Consider the following 23,885-nt stretch of genomic DNA (forward strand, 5'->3'; position numbering starts at 1 on the left):
AACCCTTTATAGGAGGTTAGGAAGTGTCTGAGTATACAGTAGAATATATATAGAACCCTTTATAGGAGGTTAGGAAGTGTCTGAGTATACAGTATATATAGAATATATATAGAACCCTTTATAGGAGGTTAGCCTGTCTGAGTATACAGTATATATAGAATATATATAGAACTCTTTATAGGAGGTTAGGAAGTGTCTGAGTATACAGTATATATAGAATATATATAGAACCCTTTATAGGAGGTTAGGAAGTGTCTGAGTATACAGTATATATAGAATATATATAGAACCCTTTATAGGAGGTTAACCTGTCTGAGTATACAGTATATATTTAACCCTTTATAGGAGGTTAGGAAGTGTCTGAGTATACAGTAGAATATATATAGAACCCTTTATAGGAGGTTAGGAAGTGTCTGAGTATAGGGCTCTTTGGTCAGAACTCTAGAGGTTCTTCTTCACTGAATTGATCTTCATTATATCCAAACACACTGGTGGTCAGGGAGGCATCTCTTTTTTTAACGATGGTCCACGTCAACTCTGGCATTACAATACAAACATTACAATACAACGTTGACCATTAGTTACAGCAAACAACAAACATGTCTCTTCTGCTCCGTTCTTTACCCCTCCTCTCTTCACTAGATGGACGGTAACTTTAGTGTTTAACCCCTCTGTGTCCAAGGACCAAACTTTTGAATATTATTTTCGGTGCGCCACAAGTAGGCTGGAAACATGACATTTACAACACCGTTTTTTTCTGATAACTAGTTCATTGCATCCGCCATGGAGCCCAGTTTCATAATATTACGTTATGTTATTTAGTAATCGCTACAAAACAGGCCTTATTTTTGTTCATTCTTCTCCCTGCCATCTCCTATTAGTTCTATTGAGCTCCGTGGAACCAACTCACCTTCTGAACGTTCTATTCATTCCCAGCTCATTGTTCTGCGTCACCCTGCCAGCTCCCATTAGTTCTATTGAGCTCCGTGGAACCAACTCACCTTCTGAACGTTCTATTCCCAGCTCATTGTTCTGCGACACCCTGCCAGCTCCTATTAGTTCTATTGAGCTCCGTGGAACCAACTCACCTTCTGAACGTTCTATTCCCAGCTCATTGTTCTGAATCACAATGGCAGCTGCACTATTGTATCAATGACACCTGCCGGCAGGCTGACGTCAGGTATCTTATATTAACAGGGTTACAGCTACTTGGTGAGCGTGATCACTGTTCGCCCTGGATACACGTTGTGGTGACCGACAGTGCTAAACCTGAAACCTTTTCGGGTCATGGTTAACCATATTTGTTTTCAGAAAAAGGTATACCACCTAACTAAAACGTATGTCCCTGTCCTCTTTTTCAAGAAGTGGCCAATTTAAACAGCCAGAAGAAATGTTTTAAATTAAGAAATAACACTTTTTTTTATGTCTTGTTTCTACATGGCTGCTGGTTAATTTGATATGCATCGAAATGTTCGTTCGTAGACATCGGATTGAGTGAAAGCTGCGCAGTTTCACTGAGTTAGAAAACAAATGGACAGGTCTAGCTAGTTGATTTGTAGATCTGATGCAGTTGCTACTTCAGATTATGAGCCTAGCAGGTGTCGTGAATGAGTTATGTAGTACCCAGAGGCCACAGGGAGGAGCAAGAGAAGAGAACTATAAACACATACTGTTTTTTGCCTTAAAATCCCTCAACCTAACAATCAATCAAATGTATTTATAAAGCCCTTTTTACATCAGCATCTAACCCTACGTATTACCTATTTAGCATTAACCTTAACCCTAATTATTTTAGAAACTGTTTTAGTAATATTATTATGTTAGTAAATACCATTATGGTACTAAATAGCATTTAGATTATTTTGTTAATCTAAACCTGTCTCAGCATTTTAGTGTTTTTGTTTTGTTATTTCATTATATTTATTATTGTAAGGCAGAACACTTGATCAACAAGCCACGTGTTTTATTTTTCATATGTGGTTTGAACTGAATGACCTGGTAACCTCTATTTGAAAGTCTAGCAATTGGCGTGGGAAAGATGGGGCAGGTTTGAGATCTAAGGAATTAACCAGAAAGTTAGCCAGCAGTTAGCAAATAGCACATTTTCCAGCACCCGGCCTCACCGGGATTCGAACCAGCCACCTTTAGGCCACAGGTCCAACTCCTTAGCCAATGGGTGAAAACTGAGTTAATCTTGGGGAATAAGCATGAGTTAATCTGCCAAAATGAAGACAAAACGCTTTAGAGACATACATGGTATCACTTGTTATACATAAACATTAATTATTACACATAAATCATTGTCAAAAGCACAAGACATATATTATTAATGGATTGATCATATCAAATATCAAAACATTATTTTTATCTGCTCCAAAACAATTACATGTGGCTCAGGAACCACTGACTCACTGCATTATTCTATAGTATTATCAAGACACCTGCTGTTAACGCTTAACTACTTAGGACAGCTGCTGTTAACTCTTAACTACTTAGGACACCTGCTGTTAACTCTTAACTACTTAGGACAGCTCACGAGGTGTCCTAAATATCTGCTGACTAGAGACTTCATGCATAGTTACCCTACTTATACCCATAAGTGTAAAATGCCTTTATTCTCAGCACTTATACGACCCATTTTCTACTCTGAGACACTTTGGCGATATGGTCCCAGATCTCAACATATTGTTATAAAATGTTTGTTTCACATAATAATAAAAAAATGAATATTACTAATGTAACCCACTGTAAAGACTGGGTTTAGTTGATTGTGTTCCACTGCTCATGTCAGTGTTCTGGAACTGTCCGAGTCCCCGTACAGAACTGTCCGCGTCCCCGTACAGAACTGTCCGCGTCCCCGTACAGAACTGTCCGCGTCCCCGTACAGAACTGTCCGCGTCCCCGTACAGAGCTGTCCACGTCCCCGTACAGAACTGTCCGCGTCCCCGTACAGAACTGTCCGCGTCCACGTACAGAACTGTCCGCGTCCCGTACAGAACTGTCCTCGTCCCCGTACAGCACTGTCAGCGTCCCCGTACAGAACTGTCCGCGTCCCCGTACAGAACTGTCCGCGTCCCCGTACAGCACTGTCAGCGTCCCCGTACAGAACTGTCCGCGTCCCCGTACAGAACTGTCCGCGTCCCGGTACAGAACTGTCCGCGTCCCCCTACTCTATTTGTGACGCAGTTCGCGCTGCATCTCCTCATTGGTTTATAGAAGCAGGTACCCATGTGCCATCTCATTTAGCAAAAATACATAACTTAACATAAACATAACTTATTTAAACAATAAAAGCTAATTTATTTCTGAAAAGTGATATATAGCGTTATGGAATGAAACTCTTCTTATGTTTCCCCATCTGAGCTCAGAGTAGATGAGAAATGTAATGTTTGTCTCTGTTGTGTTGAAGTCCAATCAAGCAGGAGAGACCAGCCTCCCCTGTACCCAGTTGTGTGTCCATGAAGAGTGATTGGTCTATGAGTCAACCTATACAGTTTAGAGAGGGAGAATTTTCTACTGAACAAAGGTAAGAAGAACTCATGGGTCATGGTCAGTGAGTTAAACAACACTGTCTCTCGTCATTTCTCCTCTCCCATTTTCCCATTTATTGTTGTTGTTTTCATAATCCATAGGCTAATCCTTTTGTCCATTTTCATAGTCCTAAAACAATAATAAACAAACCCAACATTCCCTCCCTGTGTGTGTGTGTGTGTGTGTGTGTGTACTCCTGGATGAGGAGATGTAATCTCATGTTTTGTCCACAGAAACCAACAGGGGAGATCAGAGTCAGAGATTCTCAGTGGTCAGTCTTCCCAGAGTCATCAAACAGACCTGGCCTCCATATTCAGTGTATGTGGTCCTGTTGTGTACATTTGTTTTTGTTTACCTCAAGTAAAGTTGATCTGTCAATCATTCATTAATGTGTTAATGAGAAAGCATGTATTCTCTTGCTTAATTTATTTACTTTATTTATTTCAGATGCTTGAAGAGAAAATTATGACATTTGTGAAGAACGAGCTGAAGATGTTCAAGAGGATTCTTAGTCCAGAACTCCCAGAAGGCTTTGAGAGTCAGAAGCAGGAAGTGGTGGATGCTGAAGATGAGAAGCAGGAGAGCAGTGCCAGAGAGGGGGCTCTGAAGATCACACTGCACGTCCTGAGGAAAATGAACCAGAAGGAGCTTGCTGACACACTGGAGAAAAGTAAGAGCTGTCTGCCTCATGATGAATTATGTTTTATAACATTTAAAAGCTGTAGATAAAGTACAGCTAAAGTAGCTGTGTAACTCAAAGATATTGTAGCTGTTATGCACGTGAGTGAGGACCCAAAAGCGGTTTAACAAAAACAGAGTCCTTTAATGTCAAAACACAGGTAAGACATAGATCCTCTTCAAATGTATATAATGGCAAAATAAACAACCCGCAGAGAGGGCGACAAATGAAACATAAAGTCCTTCTGAATATCACAGAAGAGTTCCCCTTCTAGCAGCAGAGGAGAATAGCTGGGTTAGAATCCCCTTCTAGCAGCAGAGGAGAATAGCTGGGTTGTAGAGGACAGAGGTACCTGATCACACGTAGCATCAGATGAACAGGCAGATTCCGACAGGACAGGACAAGGCTGAAGCAAACGAGACGATAGTTTGGTTCTGGCATGAGAAACTCAAACGAGAATCTGACAAAGACAGAAGCAGGAACAGAGAGAGAAATAGAGACCTAATCAGAGGGAAAAAAGGGAACAGGTGGGAAAAGGGTGAATGAGGTAGTTAGAGAAGATGAGGAGCAGCTGGGGGAAGGAGAGGAAGAGAAGGTAACCTAATACGACCAGCAGAGGGAGACGGAGTGAAGAGAAAGAACAGGAACAAGACATAATATGACAATACATGACAGTACCCCCCCACTCACCGAGCGCCTCCTGGCGCACTCGAGGAGGAAACCTGGTGGCAACGGAGGAAATCATCGATCAGCGAACGGTCCAGCACGTCCCGAGAGGGAACCCAACTCCTTTCCTCAGGACCGTACCCCTCCCAATCCACTAGGTACTGATGACCACGGCCCCGAGGACGCATGTCCAAAATCTTACGGACCCTGTAGATAGGTGCGCCCTCGACAAGGATGGGGGGGAGGGAAGACGAGCGGGGGCGCGAAGAACGGGCTTAACACAGGAGACATGGAAGACGGGTGGACGCGACGAAGATATCGCGGAAGAAGAAGTCGCACTGCGACAGGATTAATGATCTGAGAAATACGGAACGGACCAATGAACCGCGGGGTCAACTTGCGAGAAGCTGTCTTAAGGGGAAGGTTCTGAGTGGAGAGCCAAACTCTCTGACTGCGACAATATCGAGGACTCTTAGTTCTACGCTTATTAGCGGCTCTCACAGTCTGCGCCCTATAACGGCAAAGTGCAGACCTGACCCTCTTCCAGGTGCGCTCGCAACGTTGGACAAAAGCCTGAGCGGAGGAGACGTTGGACTTGGCGAACTGAGACGAGAACAACGGAGGCTGGTACCCGAGGCTACTCTGAAAAGGAGATAGCCCGGTCGCAGACGAAGGAAGCGAGTTGTGGGCGTATTCTGCCCAGGGGAGCTGTTCTGACCAAGACGCAGGGTTACGAAAAGAAAGACTGCGTAAGATGCGACCAATAGTCTGATTGGCCCGTTCTGCTTGACCGTTAGACTGGGGGTGAAAGCCGGAAGAGAGACTGACGGAAGCCCCAATCAAACGGCAAAACTCCCTCCAAAATTGAGACGTGAATTGCGGACCCCTGTCCGAAACGACGTCTGACGGAAGGCCATGAATTCTGAAAACATTCTCGATGATGATTTGTGCCGTTTCTTTAGCAGAAGGGAGCTTAGCAAGGGGAATAAAATGAGCCGCCTTAGAGAACCTATCGACAACCGTAAGAATAACAGTCTTCCCCGCTGACGAAGGCAGTCCGGTGATAAAATCTAAGGCGATGTGAGACCACGGTCGAGAGGGAATGGGAAGCGGTCTGAGACGGCCGGCAGGAGGGGAGTTACCGGACTTAGTCTGCGCGCAGACCGAACAAGCAGCCACGAAACGACGCGTGTCATGCTCCCGGGTGGGCCACCAAAAACGCTGGCGAATGGAAGCAAGCGTACCCCGAACGCCGGGGTGGCCGGCTAACTTGGCAGAGTGAGCCCACTGAAGAACGGCCAGACGAGTAGGAACGGGAACGAAAAGAAGGTTCCTAGGACAAGCGCGCGGCGACGGACTGTGAGTGAGTGCTTGCTTTACCTGCCTCTCAATTCCCCAGACAGTCAACCCGACAACACGCCCCTCAGGGAGAATCCCCTCGGGGTCAGTGGAGGCTACTGAAGAACTGAAGAGACGAGATAAAGCATCAGGCTTGGTGTTCTTAGAGCCCGGACGATAAGAAATCACGAACTCGAAACGAGCGAAAAACAGCGCCCAACGAGCCTGACGCGCATTAAGTCGTTTGGCAGAACGGATGTACTCAAGGTTCCTATGGTCAGTCCAAACGACAAAAGGAACGGTCGCCCCCTCCAACCACTGTCGCCATTCGCCTAGGGCTAAGCGGATGACGAGCAGTTCGCGGTTTCCCACATCATAGTTACGTTCCGACGGCGACAGGCAATGAGAAAAATACGCGCAAGGGTGGACCTTGTCGTCAGAGAGGGAGCGCTGAGAAAGAATGGCTCCCACGCCCACCTCTGACGCGTCAACCTCGACAACGAACTGTCTAGAGACGTCAGGTGTAACAAGGATAGGTGCGGATGTAAAACGATTCTTGAGGAGATCAAAAGCTCCCTGGGCGGAAACGGACCACTTAAAGCACGTCTTGACAGAAGTAAGGGCTGTGAGAGGAGCTGCCACCTGACCGAAATTACGGATGAAACGACGATAGAAATTCGCGAAGCCGAGAAAGCGCTGCAGCTCGACGCGTGACTTAGGGACGGGCCAATCAATGACAGCTTGGACCTTAGCGGGATCCATCTTAATGCCTTCAGCGGAAATAACAGAACCGAGAAATGTGACGGAGGAGGCATGAAAAGTGCACTTCTCAGCCTTCACAAAAGTACAATTCTCTAAAAGGCGCTGGAGGACACGTCGAACGTGCTGAACATGAATCTGGAGTGACGGTGAAAAAAATCAGGATATCGTCAAGGTAAACGAAAACAAAGATGTTCAGCATGTCTCTCAGGACGTCATTGACTAATGCCTGAAAGACAGCTGGAGCGTTAGCGAGGCCGAAAGGAAGAACCCGGTATTCAAAGTGCCCTAACGGAGTGTTAAACGCCGTCTTCCACTGGTCCCCCTCCCTGATGCGCACGAGATGGTAAGCGTTACGAAGGTCCAACTTAGTGAAAAACCTGGCTCCCTGCAGGATCTCGAAGGCTGAAGACATAAGAGGAAGCGGATAACGATTCTTCACTGTTATGTCATTCAGACATCGATAATCTATGCAGGGGCGCAGGGACCCGTCCTTCTTCTTAACAAAAAAAAACCCTGCTCCGGCGGGAGAGGAGGAGGGGACTATGGTACCGGCGTCAAGAGCTACAGACAAATAATCTTTGAGAGCCTTACGTTCGGGAGCCGACAGTGTATAGTCTACCCCGGGGGGGAGTGGTTCCCGGAAGGAGATCAATACTACAATCATACGACCGGTGTGTAGGAAGAGAGGTGGCCCTGGACCGACTGAACACCGTGCGCAGATCGTGATATTCCTCCGGCACCCCTGTCAAATCACCAGGCTCCTCCTGTGAAGAAGAGACAGAGGAAACAGGAGGGATAGCAGACATTAAACATTTCACATGACAAGAGACGTTCCAGGAGAGGATAGAATTACTAGACCAATTAATAGAAGGATTATGACAAACTAGCCAGGGATGGCCCAAAACAACAGGTGTAAAAGGTGAACGAAAAATTTAAAAAGAAAGGGTTTCGCTATGATTACCAGAGACAGTGAGGGTTAAAGGTAGCGTCTCACGCTGAATCCTGGGGAGAGGACTACCATCCAAAGCGAACAAGGCCGTGGGCTCCCTTAACTGTCTGAGAGGAAGGTCATGTTCCCGAGCCCAGGTCTCGTCCATAAAACAGCCCTCCGCCCCAGAGTCTATCAAGGCACTGCAGGAAGCTGACGAACCGGTCCAGCGTAGATGGACCGACAAGGTAGTGCAGGATCTTGAAGGAGAGACCAGAGTAGTAGCGCTCACCAGTAGCCCTCCGCTTACTGATGAGGTCTGGCTTTTACTGGACATGAAGTGACAAAATGACCAGCGGAACCGCAATAGAGACAGAGGCGGTTGGTGATTCTCCGTTCCCTCTCCTTAGTCGAGATGCGGATACCCCCCAGCTGCATAGGCTCAGCACCCGAGCCGGCGGAGGAAGATGGTAGTGATGCGGAGAGGGGGGCAACTGAGAACGCGAGCTCCTTTCCACGAGCTCGGTGACGAAGATCAACCCGTCGCTCTATGCGAATAGCGAGTTCAATCAAGGAATCCACGCTGGAAGGAACCTCCCGGGAGAGAATCTCATCCTTTACCTCCACGCGGAGACCCTCCAGAAAACGAGCGAGCAAAGCCGGCTTGTTCCAGTCACTGGAGGCAGCAAGAGTGCGAAACTCAATAGAGTTATCTGTTATGGATCGATTACCTTGACATAGGGAAGACAGGACCCTGGAAGCTTCCTCTCCAAAAACAGAACGATCAAAAACCCGTATCATCTCCTCCTTAAAGTCCTGATACTGGTTAGTACACTCAGCCCTCGCCTCCCAGATTGCCGTGCCCCACTCACGAGCCCGTCCAGTAAGGAGAGATATGACGTAGGCGATACGAGCTGTGCTCCTGGAGTAAGTGTTGGGCTGGAGAGAAAACACAATATCTCACTGGGTGAGGAACGAGCGGCATTCAGTGGGCTCCCCAGAGTAACACGGCGGGTTATTGATTCTGGGCTCCGGAGATTCGAAAGCCCTGGAAGTGGCCGGTGGATCGAGGCGGAGATGGTGAATCTGTTCTGTGAGGTTGGAGACTTGGGCAGCCAGGGTCTCAACGGCATGTCGAGCAGCAGACAATTCCTGCTCGTGTCTGCCTAGCATCGCTCCCTGGATCTCGACGGCTGAGTGGAGAGGATCCGAAGTCGCTGGGTCCATTCTTGGTCAGATTCTTCTGTTATTTACGTGAGTGAGGACCCAAAAGCGGTTTAACAAAAACAGAGTCCTTTAATGTCAAAACACAGGTAAGACATAGATCCTCTTCAAATGTATATGATGGCAAAATAAACAACCCGCAGAGAGGGCGACAAATGAAACATAAAGTCCTTCTGAATATCACAGAAGAGTTCCCCTTCTAGCAGCAGAGGAGAATAGCTGGGTTAGAATCCCCTTCTAGCAGCAGAGGAGAATAGCTGGGTTGTAGAGGACAGAGGTACCTGATCACACGTAGCATCAGATGAACAGGCAGATTCCGACAGGACAGGACAAGGCTGAAGCAAACGAGACGATAGTTTGGTTCTGGCATGAGAAACTCAAACGAGAATCTGACAAAGACAGAAGCAGGAACAGAGAGAGAAATAGAGACCTAATCAGAGGGAAAAAAGGGAACAGGTGGGAAAAGGGTGAACGAGGTAGTTAGAGAAGATGAGGAGCAGCTGGGGGAAGGAGAGGAAGAGAAGGTAACCTAATACGACCAGCAGAGGGAGACGGAGTGAAGAGAAAGAACAGGAACAAGACATAATATGACAATACATGACAGTAGCAGCCTTAACACAACACCTAGTGACCTCATCAAGTAGCAGCAGGGATGTGTTGTGGTGATTAATTTAGAGAAAGAGGCAACATTAATAATACCATCAATAATACCAATAATAATATAATCAGTCACACCAGTCTGTAATGCATTATGAAAACATTTACACATTTACACAGTCAGTTAAGAGAAGACTATAATTGAAAACTTTATAACAGTCCTTCAATACTGTAGACATTAAAACAGACGTAATATTAATATCCTCTGTGTTATTTATAGATTCAGATGATCTTGCTGTGATTTGCCAACGTGAACTCAAATCTAATCTAAAGAAGAAGTTTCAATGTGTATTTGAGGGGATCGCTAAACAAGGAAACCCAACACTTCTCAATAAGATCTACACAGAGCTCTACATCACAGAGGGTGGAACAGGAGAGGTCAATAATGAACATGAGCTGAGACAGATTGAGACAACAACCAGGAAACAAGCAACACCAGAGACTGCAATCAAATGTAGCGACATCTTCAAACCCTTAACTGGACAATACAAACCTATCAGAACTGTGCTGACAAAGGGAGTCGCTGGCATTGGAAAAACAGTCTCTGTGCAGAAGTTCATTCTGGACTGGGCTGAAGGAAAAGCAAATCAGGATGTCCAATTTGTATTTTCATTCCCTTTCCGGGAGCTAAATTTGATGAAAGGGGACAAACACACTTTGTTTGAACTTCTCAATCACTTCTCAATGGAAACCAAACAATCAGGAATCTCCAACTATGACAAGTACAAAGTTCTGTTCATCTTTGATGGTCTGGATGAGTGCCGACTGCCCCTAGACTTCCAGAAGAACAAGATCTGTTGGGACGTCACAGAGTCAACCTCAGTGGATGTTCTGCTGACAAATCTCATCAAGGGAAATCTGCTTCCCTCTGCTCTCCTCTGGATAACTACCCGACCTGCAGCAGCCAATAAAATCCCCTCAGGGTGTGTTGACCAGGTGACAGAGGTACGAGGGTTCAATGACCCACAGAAGGAGGAGTACTTCAGGAAGAGATTCAGTGATGAGGACCTGGCCAGCAGAATCATCTCACACATAAAGACATCAAGGAGCCTCCACATCATGTGCCACATTCCAGTCTTCTGTTGGATTTCTGCAACAGTCCTTGAACACATGCTGAAACATAAGAGAGAAGAGATGCCCAAGACCCTGACTGAGATGTACACACACCTTGTGGTGTTTCTTACCAAACAGAAGAATGAAAAGTATCTTGGGAAAGAAACAGGTCCACACTGGAATAAAGAGAGCATTCTGTCACTGGGAAAACTGGCTTTTCAACAGCTTGTGATTGGCAATCTGATTTTCTATGAAGAAGACCTGAAAGTGGCTGGTATTGATGTCAGTGAAGCCTCAGTGTACTCAGGATTGTGCACACAGCTCTTTAAAGAGGAATGTGGGCTGTACCAGGACAAGGTGTACTGCTTTGTTCATCTGAGCATTCAGGAGTTTCTGGCTGCTGTATATGTGTTCCTCTCATTCATCAAAAACAATAAGAATCTAATGGACAAACCGCAAACAAAGTCCAGTGTCTTTTCTTCGCTTTTCAGAGACAAAACTCAAGTTACTTTCTACAAGAGTGCTGTGGATAAAGCCTTACAAAGTGAGACGGGAAACCTGGACCTTTTCCTCCGCTTCCTTCTGGGCCTCTCACTGGAGTCCAATCAGAAACACTTACGAGGTCTACTGACAAAGACAAGAAGCAGCTCACAGAGCCATGAAGAAACAGTCAAGTACATCAAGGAGAAGATCAGGGAGAATCCCTCTCCAGAGAGGAGCATCAATCTGTTCCACTGTCTGAATGAACTGAATGACCATTCTCTAGTGGAGGAGATCCAAAGCTACCTGAGATCAGGAAGTCTCTCAAAACCCAACCTGTCACCTGCACAGTGGTCAGCTCTGGTCTTTGTGTTGCTGACTTCAGAAAAGGAGCTGGATGTGTTTGACCTGAAGAAATACTCCAGATCAGAGGAAGGTCTTCTGAGGCTGCTGCCAGTGGTCAAAGCCTCCAGAGCTGCTCTGTGAGTAAATAAACATGACATATAAGAACTAATCATCAGGAAGAAATATTCAGTTTAGAGAAAAATATGCATTAATATATGTAAATAATATTATATTGAATAACATATTGAATAAATTCATTGATTTCCACATTAGTATAACAATATGACCACACAATTCTAGGAGAAAGAAGATTAATCTATATGTTGTTTGAGAGAATAAACCAAATGCATCTGCCATTGTCCTTGTACACTACTGGTGTTAATTTAACAGTGTGTTTGTGAAATCATGATGATATCTTTGTCAGGCTGTCAGGCTGTGGACTCACAGAGGATTGCTGTGCTTCTCTGGTCTCAGCTCTGGAGTCAAACTCCTCACACCTGAGAGAGCTGGATCTGAGTAACAATGACCTGAAGGATTCAGGAGTGAAGCTGCTCTCTGCTGGACTGGGGAATCCCCACTGTAAACTGGAGACTCTGAGGTCAGTATTATCAGATATGAAAGCACTTTATGTATGTAGTTCTTCCATTTGAAAAGTCGTAATTATTCGGTTATATTCACTTATAGTGTATTAAAGTAGTCATACGTTTAGTATTTGGTCCCATTTTCCATGCCTGCAGTGATTACATCAAGCTTGTGATTCTACTAACTTGTTGAATTAATTTGCTACTAACTTGTTGAATTAATTAGCAGTTTGTCTTGGTTGTGTTTTAGATGTTTTCCTAATAGAAACTGAATGGTGAATAATGTCCTGTCATTTTGGAGTCACTTCACTTGTATTGTCAGGAAGAATAGAAGATGTTTCTGAACACTTCTACATTCATGTGGATGCTACTATGATGATGAATAATCAGGAATGAATCGAGGATAATGATGAATGAGAAAGTTACAGAGGCACAAAGATCAGACCCCCTCTGTTATTGGTAATGGTGAGAGGTTAGCATGTTTTGTTGTAGCCTGTTATTGGTAATGGTGCGAGGTTAGCATGTTTTGTTGTATCCTCTGTTATTGGTAATGGTGAGAGGTTAGTATGTTTTGTTGTAGTCTCTATTATTGGTAATGGTGAGAGGTTAGCATGTTTTGTTGTAGCCTCTGTTATTGGTAATGGTGAGAGGTTAGCATGTTTTGTTGTAGTCTCTGTTATTGGTAATGGTGAGAGGTTAGCATGTTTTGTTGTAGTCTCTGTTATTGGTAATGGTGAGAGGTTAGCATGTTTTGTTGTAGTCTCTGTTATTGGTAATGGTGAGAGGTTAGCATGCTTTATTGTAGCCTCTGTTATTGGTAATGGTGAGAAGTTAGCATGTTTTGTTGTAGCCTCTGTTATTGGTAATGGTGAGAGGTTAGCATGTTTTGTTGTAGCCTCTGTTACTGGTAATGGTGAGAGGTTAGCATGTTTTGTTGTAGCCTCTGTTATTGGTAATGGTGAGAGGTTAGCATGTTTTGTTGTAGTCCCTGTTATTGGTAATGGTGAGAGGTTAGAATGTTATGTTGTAGCCTCTGTTATTGGTAATGGTGAGAGGTTAGCATGTTTTGTTGTAGCCTCTGTTATTGGTAATGGTGAGAGGTTAACATGTTTTGTTGTAGCCTCTGTTATTGGTAATGGTGAGAGGTTAGCATGTTTTGTTGTAGTCTGTTATTGGTAATGGTGAGAGGTTAAAATGTTTTGTTGTAGCCTCTGTTATTGGTAATGGTGAGAGGTTAGCATGTTTTGTTGTAGCCTCTGTTATTGGTAATGGTGAGAGGTTAGTATGTTATGTTGTAGCCTCTGTTTTTGGTAATGGTGAGAGGTTAGCATGTTTTGTTGTAGCCTCTGTTATTGGTAATGGTGAGAGGTTAGCATGTTTTGTTGTAGCCTCGGTTATTGGTAATGGTGAGAGGTTAGTATGTTTTGTTGTAGTCTCTGTTATTGGTAATGGTGAGAGGTTAGCATGTTTTGTTGTAGCCTCTGTTATTGGTAAGGGTTGGAGGTTAGCATGTTTTGTTGTAGCCTCTGTTATTGGTAATGGTGAGAGATTAGTATGTTATGTTGTAGCCTCTGTTTTTGGTAATGGTGAGAGGTTAGCATGTTTTGTTGTAGCCTCTGTTATTGGTAATGGTGAGAGGTTAGCATGTTTTGTTGTAGCCTCGGTTATTGGTAATGGTGAGAGGTTAGTATGTTTTGTTGTAGTCTCTGTTATTGGTAATGGTGAGAGGTTAGCATGTTTTGTTGTAGCCTCTGTTATTGGTAAGGGTTGGAGGTTAGCATGTTTTGTTGTAGCCTCTGTTATTGGTAATGGTGAGAGATTAGTATGTTATGTTGTAGCCTCTGTTATTGGTAATGGTGAGAGGTTAGCATGTTTTGTTGTAGCCTCTGTTATTGGTAATGGTGAGAGGTTAGCATGTTTTGTTGTAGCCTCTGTTATTGGTAATTGTGAGAGATTAGTATGTTATGTTGTAGCCTCTGTTATTGGTAATGGTGAGAGGTTAGCATGTTTTGTTGTAGCCTCTGTTATTGGTAATGGTGAGAGGTTAGTATGTTTTGTTGTAGCCTCTGTTATTGGTAATGGTGAGAGGTTAGCATGTTATGTTGTAGCCTCTGTTATTGGTAATGGTGAGAGGTTAGCATGTTTTGTTGTAGCCTATGTTATTGGTAATGGTGAGAGGTTAGTATGTTTTGTTGTAGCCTCTGTTATTGGTAATGGTGAGAGGTTAGCATGTTTTGTTGTAGCCTCTGTTATTGGTAATGGTGAGAGGTTAGTATGTTTTGTTGTAGCCTCTGTTATTGGTAATGGTGAGAGGTTAGCATGTTTTGTTGTAGCCTCGGTTATTGGTAATGGTGAGAGGTTAGTATGTTTTGTTGTAGTCTCTGTTATTGGTAATGGTGAGAGGTTAGCATGTTTTGTTGTAGCCTCTGTTATTGGTAAGGGTTGGAGGTTAGCATGTTTTGTTGTAGCCTCTGTTATTGGTAATGGTGAGAGATTAGTATGTTATGTTGTAGCCTCTGTTATTGGTAATGGTGAGAGGTTAGCATGTTTTGTTGTAGCCTCTGTTATTGGTAATGGTGAGAGGTTAGCATGTTTTGTTGTAGCCTCTGTTATTGGTAATGGTGAGAGATTAGTATGTTATGTTGTAGCCTCTGTTATTGGTAATGGTGAGAGGTTAGCATGTTTTGTTGTAGCCTCTGTTATTGGTAATGGTGAGAGGTTAGTATGTTTTGTTGTAGCCTCTGTTATTGGTAATGGTGAGAGGTTAGCATGTTATGTTGTAGCCTCTGTTATTGGTAATGGTGAGAGGTTAGCATGTTTTGTTGTAGCCTCTGTTATTGGTAATGGTGAGAGGTTAGTATGTTTTGTTGTAGCCTCTGTTATTGGTAATGGTGAGAGGTTAGCATGTTTTGTTGTAGCCTGTTATTGGTAATGGTGAGAGGTTAGCATGTTTTGTTGTAGCCTCTGTTATTGGTAATGGTGAGAGGTTAGCATGTTTTGTTGTAGCCTGTTATTGGTAATGGTGAGAGGTTAGCATGTTTTGTTGTAGCCTCTGTTATTGGTAATGGTGAGAGGTTAGCATGTTTTGTTGTAGCCTCTGTTATTGGTAATGGTGAGAGGTTAGCATGTTTTGTTGTAGCCTGTTATTGGTAATGGTGAGAGGTTAGCATGTTTTGTTGTAGCCTCTGTTATTGGTAATGGTGAGAGGTTAGCATGTTTTGTTGTAGCCTCTGTTATTGGTAAGGGTGAGAGGTTAGCATGTTTTGTTGTAGCCTGTTATTAGTAATGATGAGAGGTTAGCATGTTTTGTTGTTGTCTCTGTTATTGGTAATGGTGAGAGGTTAGCATGTTTTGTTGTAGCCTCTGTTATTGGTAATGGTGAGAGGTTAGTATGTTTTGTTGTAGCCTCTGTTATTGGTAATGGTGAGAGGTTAGCATGTTTTGTTGTAGTCTCTGTTATTGGTAATGGTGAGAGGTTAGCATGTTTTGTTGTAGCCTCTGTTATTGGTAATGGTGAGAGGTTAGCATGTTTTGTTGTAGCCTCTGTTATTGGTAATGGTGAGAGGTTAGCATGTTTTGTTGTAGCCTCTGTTATTGGTAATGGTGAGAGGTTAGCATGTTTTGTTGTAGCCTCTGTTATTGGTAATGGTGAGAGATTAGTATGTTATGTTGTAGCCTCTGTTATTGGTAATGGTGAGAGGTTAGCATGTTTTGTTGTAGCCTCTGTTATTGGTAATGGTGAGAGGTTAGCATGTTTTGTTGTAGCCTCTGTTATTGGTAATGGTGAGAGATTAGTATGTTATGTTGTAGCCTCTGTTATTGGTAATGGTGAGAGGTTAGCATGTTTTGTTGTAGCCTCTGTTATTGGTAATGGTGAGAGGTTAGTATGTTTTGTTGTAGCCTCTGTTATTGGTAATGGTGAGAGGTTAGCATGTTATGTTGTAGCCTCTGTTATTGGTAATGGTGAGAGGTTAGCATGTTTTGTTGTAGCCTCTGTTATTGGTAATGGTGAGAGGTTAGTATGTTTTGTTGTAGCCTCTGTTATTGGTAATGGTGAGAGGTTAGCATGTTTTGTTGTAGCCTGTTATTGGTAATGGTGAGAGGTTAGCATGTTTTGTTGTAGCCTCTGTTATTGGTAATGGTGAGAGGTTAGCATGTTTTGTTGTAGCCTGTTATTGGTAATGGTGAGAGGTTAGCATGTTTTGTTGTAGCCTCTGTTATTGGTAATGGTGAGAGGTTAGCATGTTTTGTTGTAGCCTCTGTTATTGGTAATGGTGAGAGGTTAGCATGTTTTGTTGTAGCCTGTTATTGGTAATGGTGAGAGGTTAGCATGTTTTGTTGTAGCCTCTGTTATTGGTAATGGTGAGAGGTTAGCATGTTTTGTTGTAGCCTCTGTTATTGGTAAGGGTGAGAGGTTAGCATGTTTTGTTGTAGCCTGTTATTTGTAATGATGAGAGGTTAGCATGTTTTGTTGTTGTCTCTGTTATTGGTAATGGTGAGAGGTTAGCATGTTTTGTTGTAGCCTCTGTTATTGGTAATGGTGAGAGGTTAGTATGTTTTGTTGTAGCCTCTGTTATTGGTAATGGTGAGAGGTTAGCATGTTTTGTTGTAGTCTCTGTTATTGGTAATGGTGAGAGGTTAGCATGTTTTGTTGTAGCCTCTGTTATTGGTAATGGTGAGAGGTTAGCATGTTTTGTTGTAGCCTCTGTTATTGGTAATGGTGAGAGGTTAGCATGTTTTGTTGTAGCCTCTGTTATTGGTAATGGTGAGAGGTTAGCATGCTTTGTTGTAGTCTCTGTTATTGGTAATGGTGAGAGGTTAGCATGTTTTGTTGTAGTCTCTGTTATTGGTAATGGTGAGAGGTTAGCATGTTTTGTTGTAGCCTCTGTTATTGGTAATGGTGAGAGGTTAGCATGTTTTGTTGTAGTCTCTGTTATTGGTAATGGTGAGAGGTTAGCATGTTTTGTTGTAGTCTCTGTTATTGGTAATGGTGAGAGGTTAGCATGTTTTGTTGTAGCCTCTGTTATTGGTAATGGTGAGAGGTTAGCATGTTTTGTTGTAGCCTGTTATTGGTAATGGTGAGAGGTTAGCATGTTTTGTTGTAGCCTCTGTTATTGGTAATGGTGAGAGGTTAGCATGTTTTGTTGTAGCCTCTGTTATTGGTAAGGGTGAGAGGTTAGCATGTTTTGTTGTAGCCTGTTATTGGTAATGATGAGAGGTTAGCATGTTTTGTTGTTGTCTCTGTTATTGGTAATGGTGAGAGGTTAGCATGTTTTGTTGTAGCCTCTGTTATTGGTAATGGTGAGAGGTTAGTATGTTTTGTTGTAGCCTCTGTTATTGGTAATGGTGAGAGGTTAGCATGTTTTGTTGTAGTCTCTGTTATTGGTAATGGTGAGAGGTTAGCATGTTTTGTTGTAGCCTCTGTTATTGGTAATGGTGAGAGGTTAGCATGTTTTGTTGTAGCCTCTGTTATTGGTAATGGTGAGAGGTTAGCATGTTTTGTTGTAGCCTCTGTTATTGGTAATGGTGAGAGGTTAGCATGCTTTGTTGTAGTCTCTGTTATTGGTAATGGTGAGAGGTTAGCATGTTTTGTTGTAGTCTCTGTTATTGGTAATGGTGAGAGGTTAGCATGTTTTGTTGTAGCCTCTGTTATTGGTAATGGTGAGAGGTTAGCATGCTTTGTTGTAGTCTTTGTTATTGGTAATGGTGAGAGGTTAGCATGTTTTGTTGTAGTCTCTGTTATTGGTAATGGTGAGAGGTTAGCATGTTTTGTTGTAGCCTCTGTTATTGGTAATGGTGAGAGGTTAGCATGTTTTGTTGTAGCCTCTGTTATTGGTAATGGTGAGAGGTTAGCATGTTTTGTTGTAGTCTCTGTTATTGGTAATGGTGAGAGGTTAGCATGCTTTGTTGTAGCCTCTGTAACTCTCTCACTCATTATTATTCATGATTCATTCATGATCTTTCTCAGTCAAGGCGTCACAGTCTTGATGTCTCATTGTGTTCGAGGAATATGGGACCAGATATACTTTTGACTAATTTAATACACTTTAAGTGTCAGAATACTTATGACTTCTTCAAATAGATACATAAAGTGCTTTTATTTCTAAATGGTGAAACAGATATGTATTAAAATATCCTCAAATAAAAGGTGACATTATAAACTGTCACCTCATATGAAACATTTGATCTGAAATCCAAAATGTTGGAGTATAGAGACACATTTAAAATGTCAGCTTCACTGTCTAAATAGATATGGTGTGGATTGTTTGTATTGAGTAATCTAAATCTGATACCTCACTGTCTGTCTTCTGACTGATACTGCTTTTTAAACTGGTCTGTTCAGTCTACTATAATATTTGTACTATACATGTTTCTATCTGCAGGCAATACTTTGATCATTTGTCATTTTTTATGATTATACACTATTTTATGAATAGATATGGAAGGTTTCAGGACACTGATATATCTGAATATGTTGAAAAAATATACTGCCACTATTTTCACCACCAAAGAATATCAGTGTGGTTTTAATATGATTTGACTCTTTGCAGGCTGTCAGGCTGTCTAGTCACAGAGGAAGGCTGTGCTTCTCTGGTCTCGGCTCTGAGGTCAAACCCCTCACACCTGAGAGAGCTGGACCTGAGTAACAATGACCTGAAGGATTCAGGAGTGGAGAAGCTCTCTGATGGACTGGGGAATCCCCACTGTAAACTGGAGACTCTGAGGTCAGTATTCCTGTAGTTGGTCAACAAGTGATAACATAGAATAACAACGCACAAATAAACCAAGAAATATGGTTCCCAATCAGAGACAACGATAAACAGCTGCCTCTGATTGAGAACCAATCCAGGCAACCATAGACATATAAACACCTAGACTAGACAAACCCCATAGATGTACAAAAACTAACACACCCTGATGTCTATAAACTAAACAAGCCCTCATCACACCCTGACCTAACTAAAATAATAAAGAAAACAAAGTTAACTAAGGTCAGGATATCTGCAGGCAATACTTTGATCATTTGTCATTTATAATAATGATACATTCATTTATGAATAGATATGGAAGGTTTCAGGACACTGATATATCTGAATATGTTGAAAATATATACTGACACTATTTTCACCACCAAAGAATAGCAGTGTGATTTTAATATGATTTGACTCTTTGTCAGGCTGTCAGGCTGTCTAGTCACAGAGGAAGGCTGTGCTTCTCTGGTCTCAGCTCTGAGGTCAAACCCCTCACACCTGAGAGAGCTGGACCTGAGCTACAATCACCCAGGAGACTCAGGAGTCAGACTGCTCTCTGCTGGACTGGAGGATCCACACTGCAGACTGGAGAAACTCAAGTATGTAGAGGGTTTATGTCAATGTTCATATCAGAAATGTTTGACTTCTCAGGCTAGTGTTCAGTGTGTGGGTCCAATGTATGTGCAGTGTGTGTGTCCAGTGTAAATCTCTCAATGACACACACACACTCTGGACACACACACTGGGGACACACACACTGGATTCACACACAGGACAAACACTCACACACACACAAACACTCACACGCACACTGGACACACACTCACACACACACTGGACAAACACACAAACACTCACACACACACTGGACAAACACACATTGGACACACACAGACAAATTGGAAACAAACACACACAGGACTTATACACACGCTGGACTCATACACACTGGACACACACACACTGGACAAACACAGACACACACACACTGGACAAACACACACAGGACACACACATGCTGGACTCTCACACTCACACACACACACACGCAGACAAACATTCGCTTGATATATGCTATATACGTGTGTGTGTGTCCAGTGTGTGTGTGTGTGTGTGTGTGTGTGTGTATGTGTATCCCTCAATGACTGTCTGTTCTTCTGCTTACCGCTACAGTGTGGAACATGGTGGAGAGAACAGAATGAAACCTGGGCCTAGAAAATGTGAGTGTTGACTGCTGTGAAGAATATGACTAAGAATAAGTCTTAATTCAAGTTAAGTCAAAGTCAAAGACCACCATCATTACTTACTTGGTCATATTAAATATCAGCTGTAGTTCTACAGAATCAGAAATCAGGGACACCAAAGCTTACAAAGAGTTGCTTTGACACTATGTGTGTGTGTGTGTGTGTGTGTGTGTGTGTGTGTGTGTGTGTGTGTGTGTGTGTGTGTGTGTGTGTGTGTGTGTGTGTGTGTGTGTGATTAATGGGAATACGTGTGTTTTATATTACCATACAGTATAACATATGATCATTCAACAAGTCTTAAGCTACCTTAACTTCTCCTTTTGATACCTAGAAACATCTACATTAAATTAATTAGTGAAAAGTGAGTTAACATTCTAATGTGAATGATGATGATTTCTAATATTGTGTCTGGTTTCATCCATCAGATGTCTGTGATCTCACACTGGACCCAAACACAGTAAACAGACACCTCTCTCTGTCTGAGGAGAACAGAAAGGTGACATGGAGGAGAGAGAAGCAGCCGTATCCTGATCACCCAGAGAGATTTGAGGACTGTAGACAGGTGCTGTGTAGAGAGGGTCTGACTGGGCGCTGTTACTGGGAGGTAGAGTGGAGTGGGTACAGGGTTGGGAGAAGGGCTGATATAGGAATGACATATAAAGGAATCAACAGGAGAGAAAGAGGAGGGGTTAAGGACTGTTGGCTTGGATACAATGACAAGTCCTGGAGTCTGTTCTGCTCTGACAACAGTTACTCTGCATGTCACAATAATAATCTCACTACCATAGACATCTGCCCCTCCAGCCCCCACATAGTAGGAGTGTATCTGGACTGGCCAGCTGGAACTCTGTCCTTCTATAGAGCCTCCTCTGACACACTGACCCACCTGAACACATTCACCTCCACATTCACTGAGCCCCTCTATCCAGGGATTGGGGTTCATGATGTTGACTCTTCAGTGTCCCTGAAATAATAACCCCCACACACACACACTGGACACACACACAGACACACACACACACACACACACACTGAGACACACAGACACACACACATACACACTGAGACACACACACACACACACACACACGCACTGGACAAACACACACACTGGAAACAAACAAACAAACAAACATTGGACACACACCCACACTGAATACACACACACACTGAACACACACAAACACACACAAACACACACACACTTGAAACACACACACACACTGGACACACACACACACACTGATTACACACACGCACACACTGAATACACACACACACTGGACAAACACACACACACACACACACACACACACACACACACACACACACACACACACACACACACACACACACACACACACACACACACTGGACACACACACACACACACACACACACACACACTGGGCACACACACACCTACACGTTGGACACAAACACACACACACACACACACACTGGGCACACACACACCTACACGCTGGACACAAACACACACACACACACACACACACACACACTGGGCACACACACACTTACACGTTGGACACAAACACACACACACATACACTGGACACACACATGCACACTGGACACACAGAAATACACATGCTGGACACACACACACACATGCTGGACACAGACACACACACACACACTGGTAAAACACACACACTCTCACACACATTCTGGACACACACACACACACTGGAAACACACACACTGTAAACAGACACACATGGATACACACTGTAAACAGACACACACACACACACACACACACTGGATACAGACACACACACACACACTGACACTCTCACACACACTGGACACACACACACTGGACGGACAGAAGACTGGATGGACACACATTGGACACGCGCACTGGACACACACATACACTCAACACACACACTGGACACGCACACTGGACACGCACACTGGACACGCACACTGGACACACACACACACACACGCGTCTTCCTATAATTGTTAGGACCTTCATGAAAAAATAGCAATGCATCGGACACAAATAAACACACACTGTAATTGTAATTGGCTTGTAATGACACACACATTATTATTCCCTGAAATAATCACCTGACCTGACACACAAACACACACACACTGGAAACACACACTGGAAACATACACAGGACACACACACACACACACTGGACAGACACTGGACACACACACACCTGACACACACACTGGATACACACACACACTGGACAGACACACACACAAGCACACACACACACACTGACAAACACACCCTTTGACACACATGAACTGACACACACACACACACACACATTGGACACACACACATTGGACACACACAATCTCAGTGTGATTTTATTATATATTTTTATACTGTTTAAGATGGATCCTCTGTTTATCATCTTGTTTTATACTGTTTTAGATGGATCCTCTGTTTATCATCTTGTTTTATACTGTTTTAGATGGATCCTCTGTTTATCATCTTGTTTTATACCTTTTTAGATGGATCCTCTGTTTATCATCTTGTTTTATACTGTTTTAGATGGATCCTCTGTTTATCATCTTGTTTTATAGTGTTTTAGATGGATCCTCTGTTTATCATCTTGTTTTATACTGTTTTAGATGGATCCTCTGTTTATCATCTTGTTTTATACCTTTTTAGATGGATCCTCTGTTTATCATCTTGTTTTATACTGTTTTAGATGGATCCTCTGTTTATCATCTTGTTTTATAGTGTTTTAGATGGATCCTCTGTTTATCATCTTGTTTTATACTGTTTTAGATGGATCCTCTGTTTATCATCTTGTTTTATACTGTTTTAGATGGATCCTCTGTTTATCATCTTGTTTTATAGTGTTTTAGATGGATCCTCTGTTTATCATCTTGTTTTATACTGTTTTAGATGGATCCTCTGTTTATCATCTTGTTTTATACTGTTTTAGATGGATCCTCTGTTTATCATCTTGTTTTATAGTGTTTTAGATGGATCCTCTGTTTATCATCTTGTTTTATACTGTTTTAGATGGATCCTCTGTTTATCATCTTGTTTTATACTGTTTTAGATGGATCCTCTGTTTATCATCTTGTTTTATACTGTTTTAGATGGATCCTCTGTTTATCATCTTGTTTTATACTGTTTTAGATGGATCCTCTGTTTATCATCTTGTTTTATACTGTTTTAGATGGATCCTCTGTTTAAACATTTAAAATCTTACAATAACACTGTTAAAATACCAATCTGCTAATTTGTTGTATGTCTTTTTTGTTGAAAAACTGATTGTACAATTATATATGGACATACGCTTCATAGTTGTACATGGATATATTGTACTTTTCATAATAAAACATACTTGAAACTAAAAAAAGCATATCAATTGTGAAAACAATTTAGTTATTGATTTTACGTTGCTTCTCCCAGTCACAGGTTGATGTTTGTCATGAATCTTGACCTGGAGGCAGGTTGATGTTTGTCATGAATCTTGACCTGGAGGCAGGTTGATGTTTGTCATGAATCTAGACCTGGAGGCAGGTTGATGTTTGTCATGAATCTTGACCTGGAGGCAGGTTGATGTTTGTCATGAATCTTGACCTGGAGGCAGGTTGATGTTTGTCATGAATCTTGACCTGGAGGCAGGT

At 42.8% G+C, this 23,885-nt stretch overlaps 1 protein-coding gene across 1 annotated transcript; it reads left to right on the top strand.

Moving 5' to 3' along the window:
* Positions 1–3,783: 3,783 nt before the first annotated feature.
* LOC139396956 (NLR family CARD domain-containing protein 3-like) lies at positions 3,784–21,213 on the top strand. The gene is made up of 7 exons (XM_071143889.1): positions 3,784–3,849; positions 3,979–4,201; positions 10,012–11,800; positions 12,088–12,261; positions 18,796–18,969; positions 20,170–20,216; positions 20,666–21,213. The coding sequence occupies exons 2-7, from the start codon at positions 3,979–3,981 to the stop codon at positions 21,211–21,213; spliced, it is 2,955 nt and encodes a 984-aa protein (XP_070999990.1). The 5' UTR covers positions 3,784–3,849.
* Positions 21,214–23,885: the final 2,672 nt, after the last annotated feature.

This window comes from Oncorhynchus clarkii, unplaced genomic scaffold (assembly GCF_045791955.1).
Source record: "Oncorhynchus clarkii lewisi isolate Uvic-CL-2024 unplaced genomic scaffold, UVic_Ocla_1.0 unplaced_contig_8548_pilon_pilon, whole genome shotgun sequence".
Classification (NCBI taxonomy): domain Eukaryota; kingdom Metazoa; phylum Chordata; class Actinopteri; order Salmoniformes; family Salmonidae; genus Oncorhynchus; species Oncorhynchus clarkii.

Excerpts from the sequence above, each read along its gene's own strand:
- LOC139396956 (XM_071143889.1), top strand. The coding sequence starts at position 3,979 with ATGCTTGAAGAGAAAATTATGACATTTGTGAAGAACGAGCTGAAGATG. Across the intron at positions 11,801-12,087 it reads AAAGCCTCCAGAGCTGCTCT|GCTGTCAGGCTGTGGACTCA; the intron begins GTGAGTAAATAA and ends TATCTTTGTCAG. Across the intron at positions 20,217-20,665 it reads GAAACCTGGGCCTAGAAAAT|ATGTCTGTGATCTCACACTG; the intron begins GTGAGTGTTGAC and ends TTCATCCATCAG.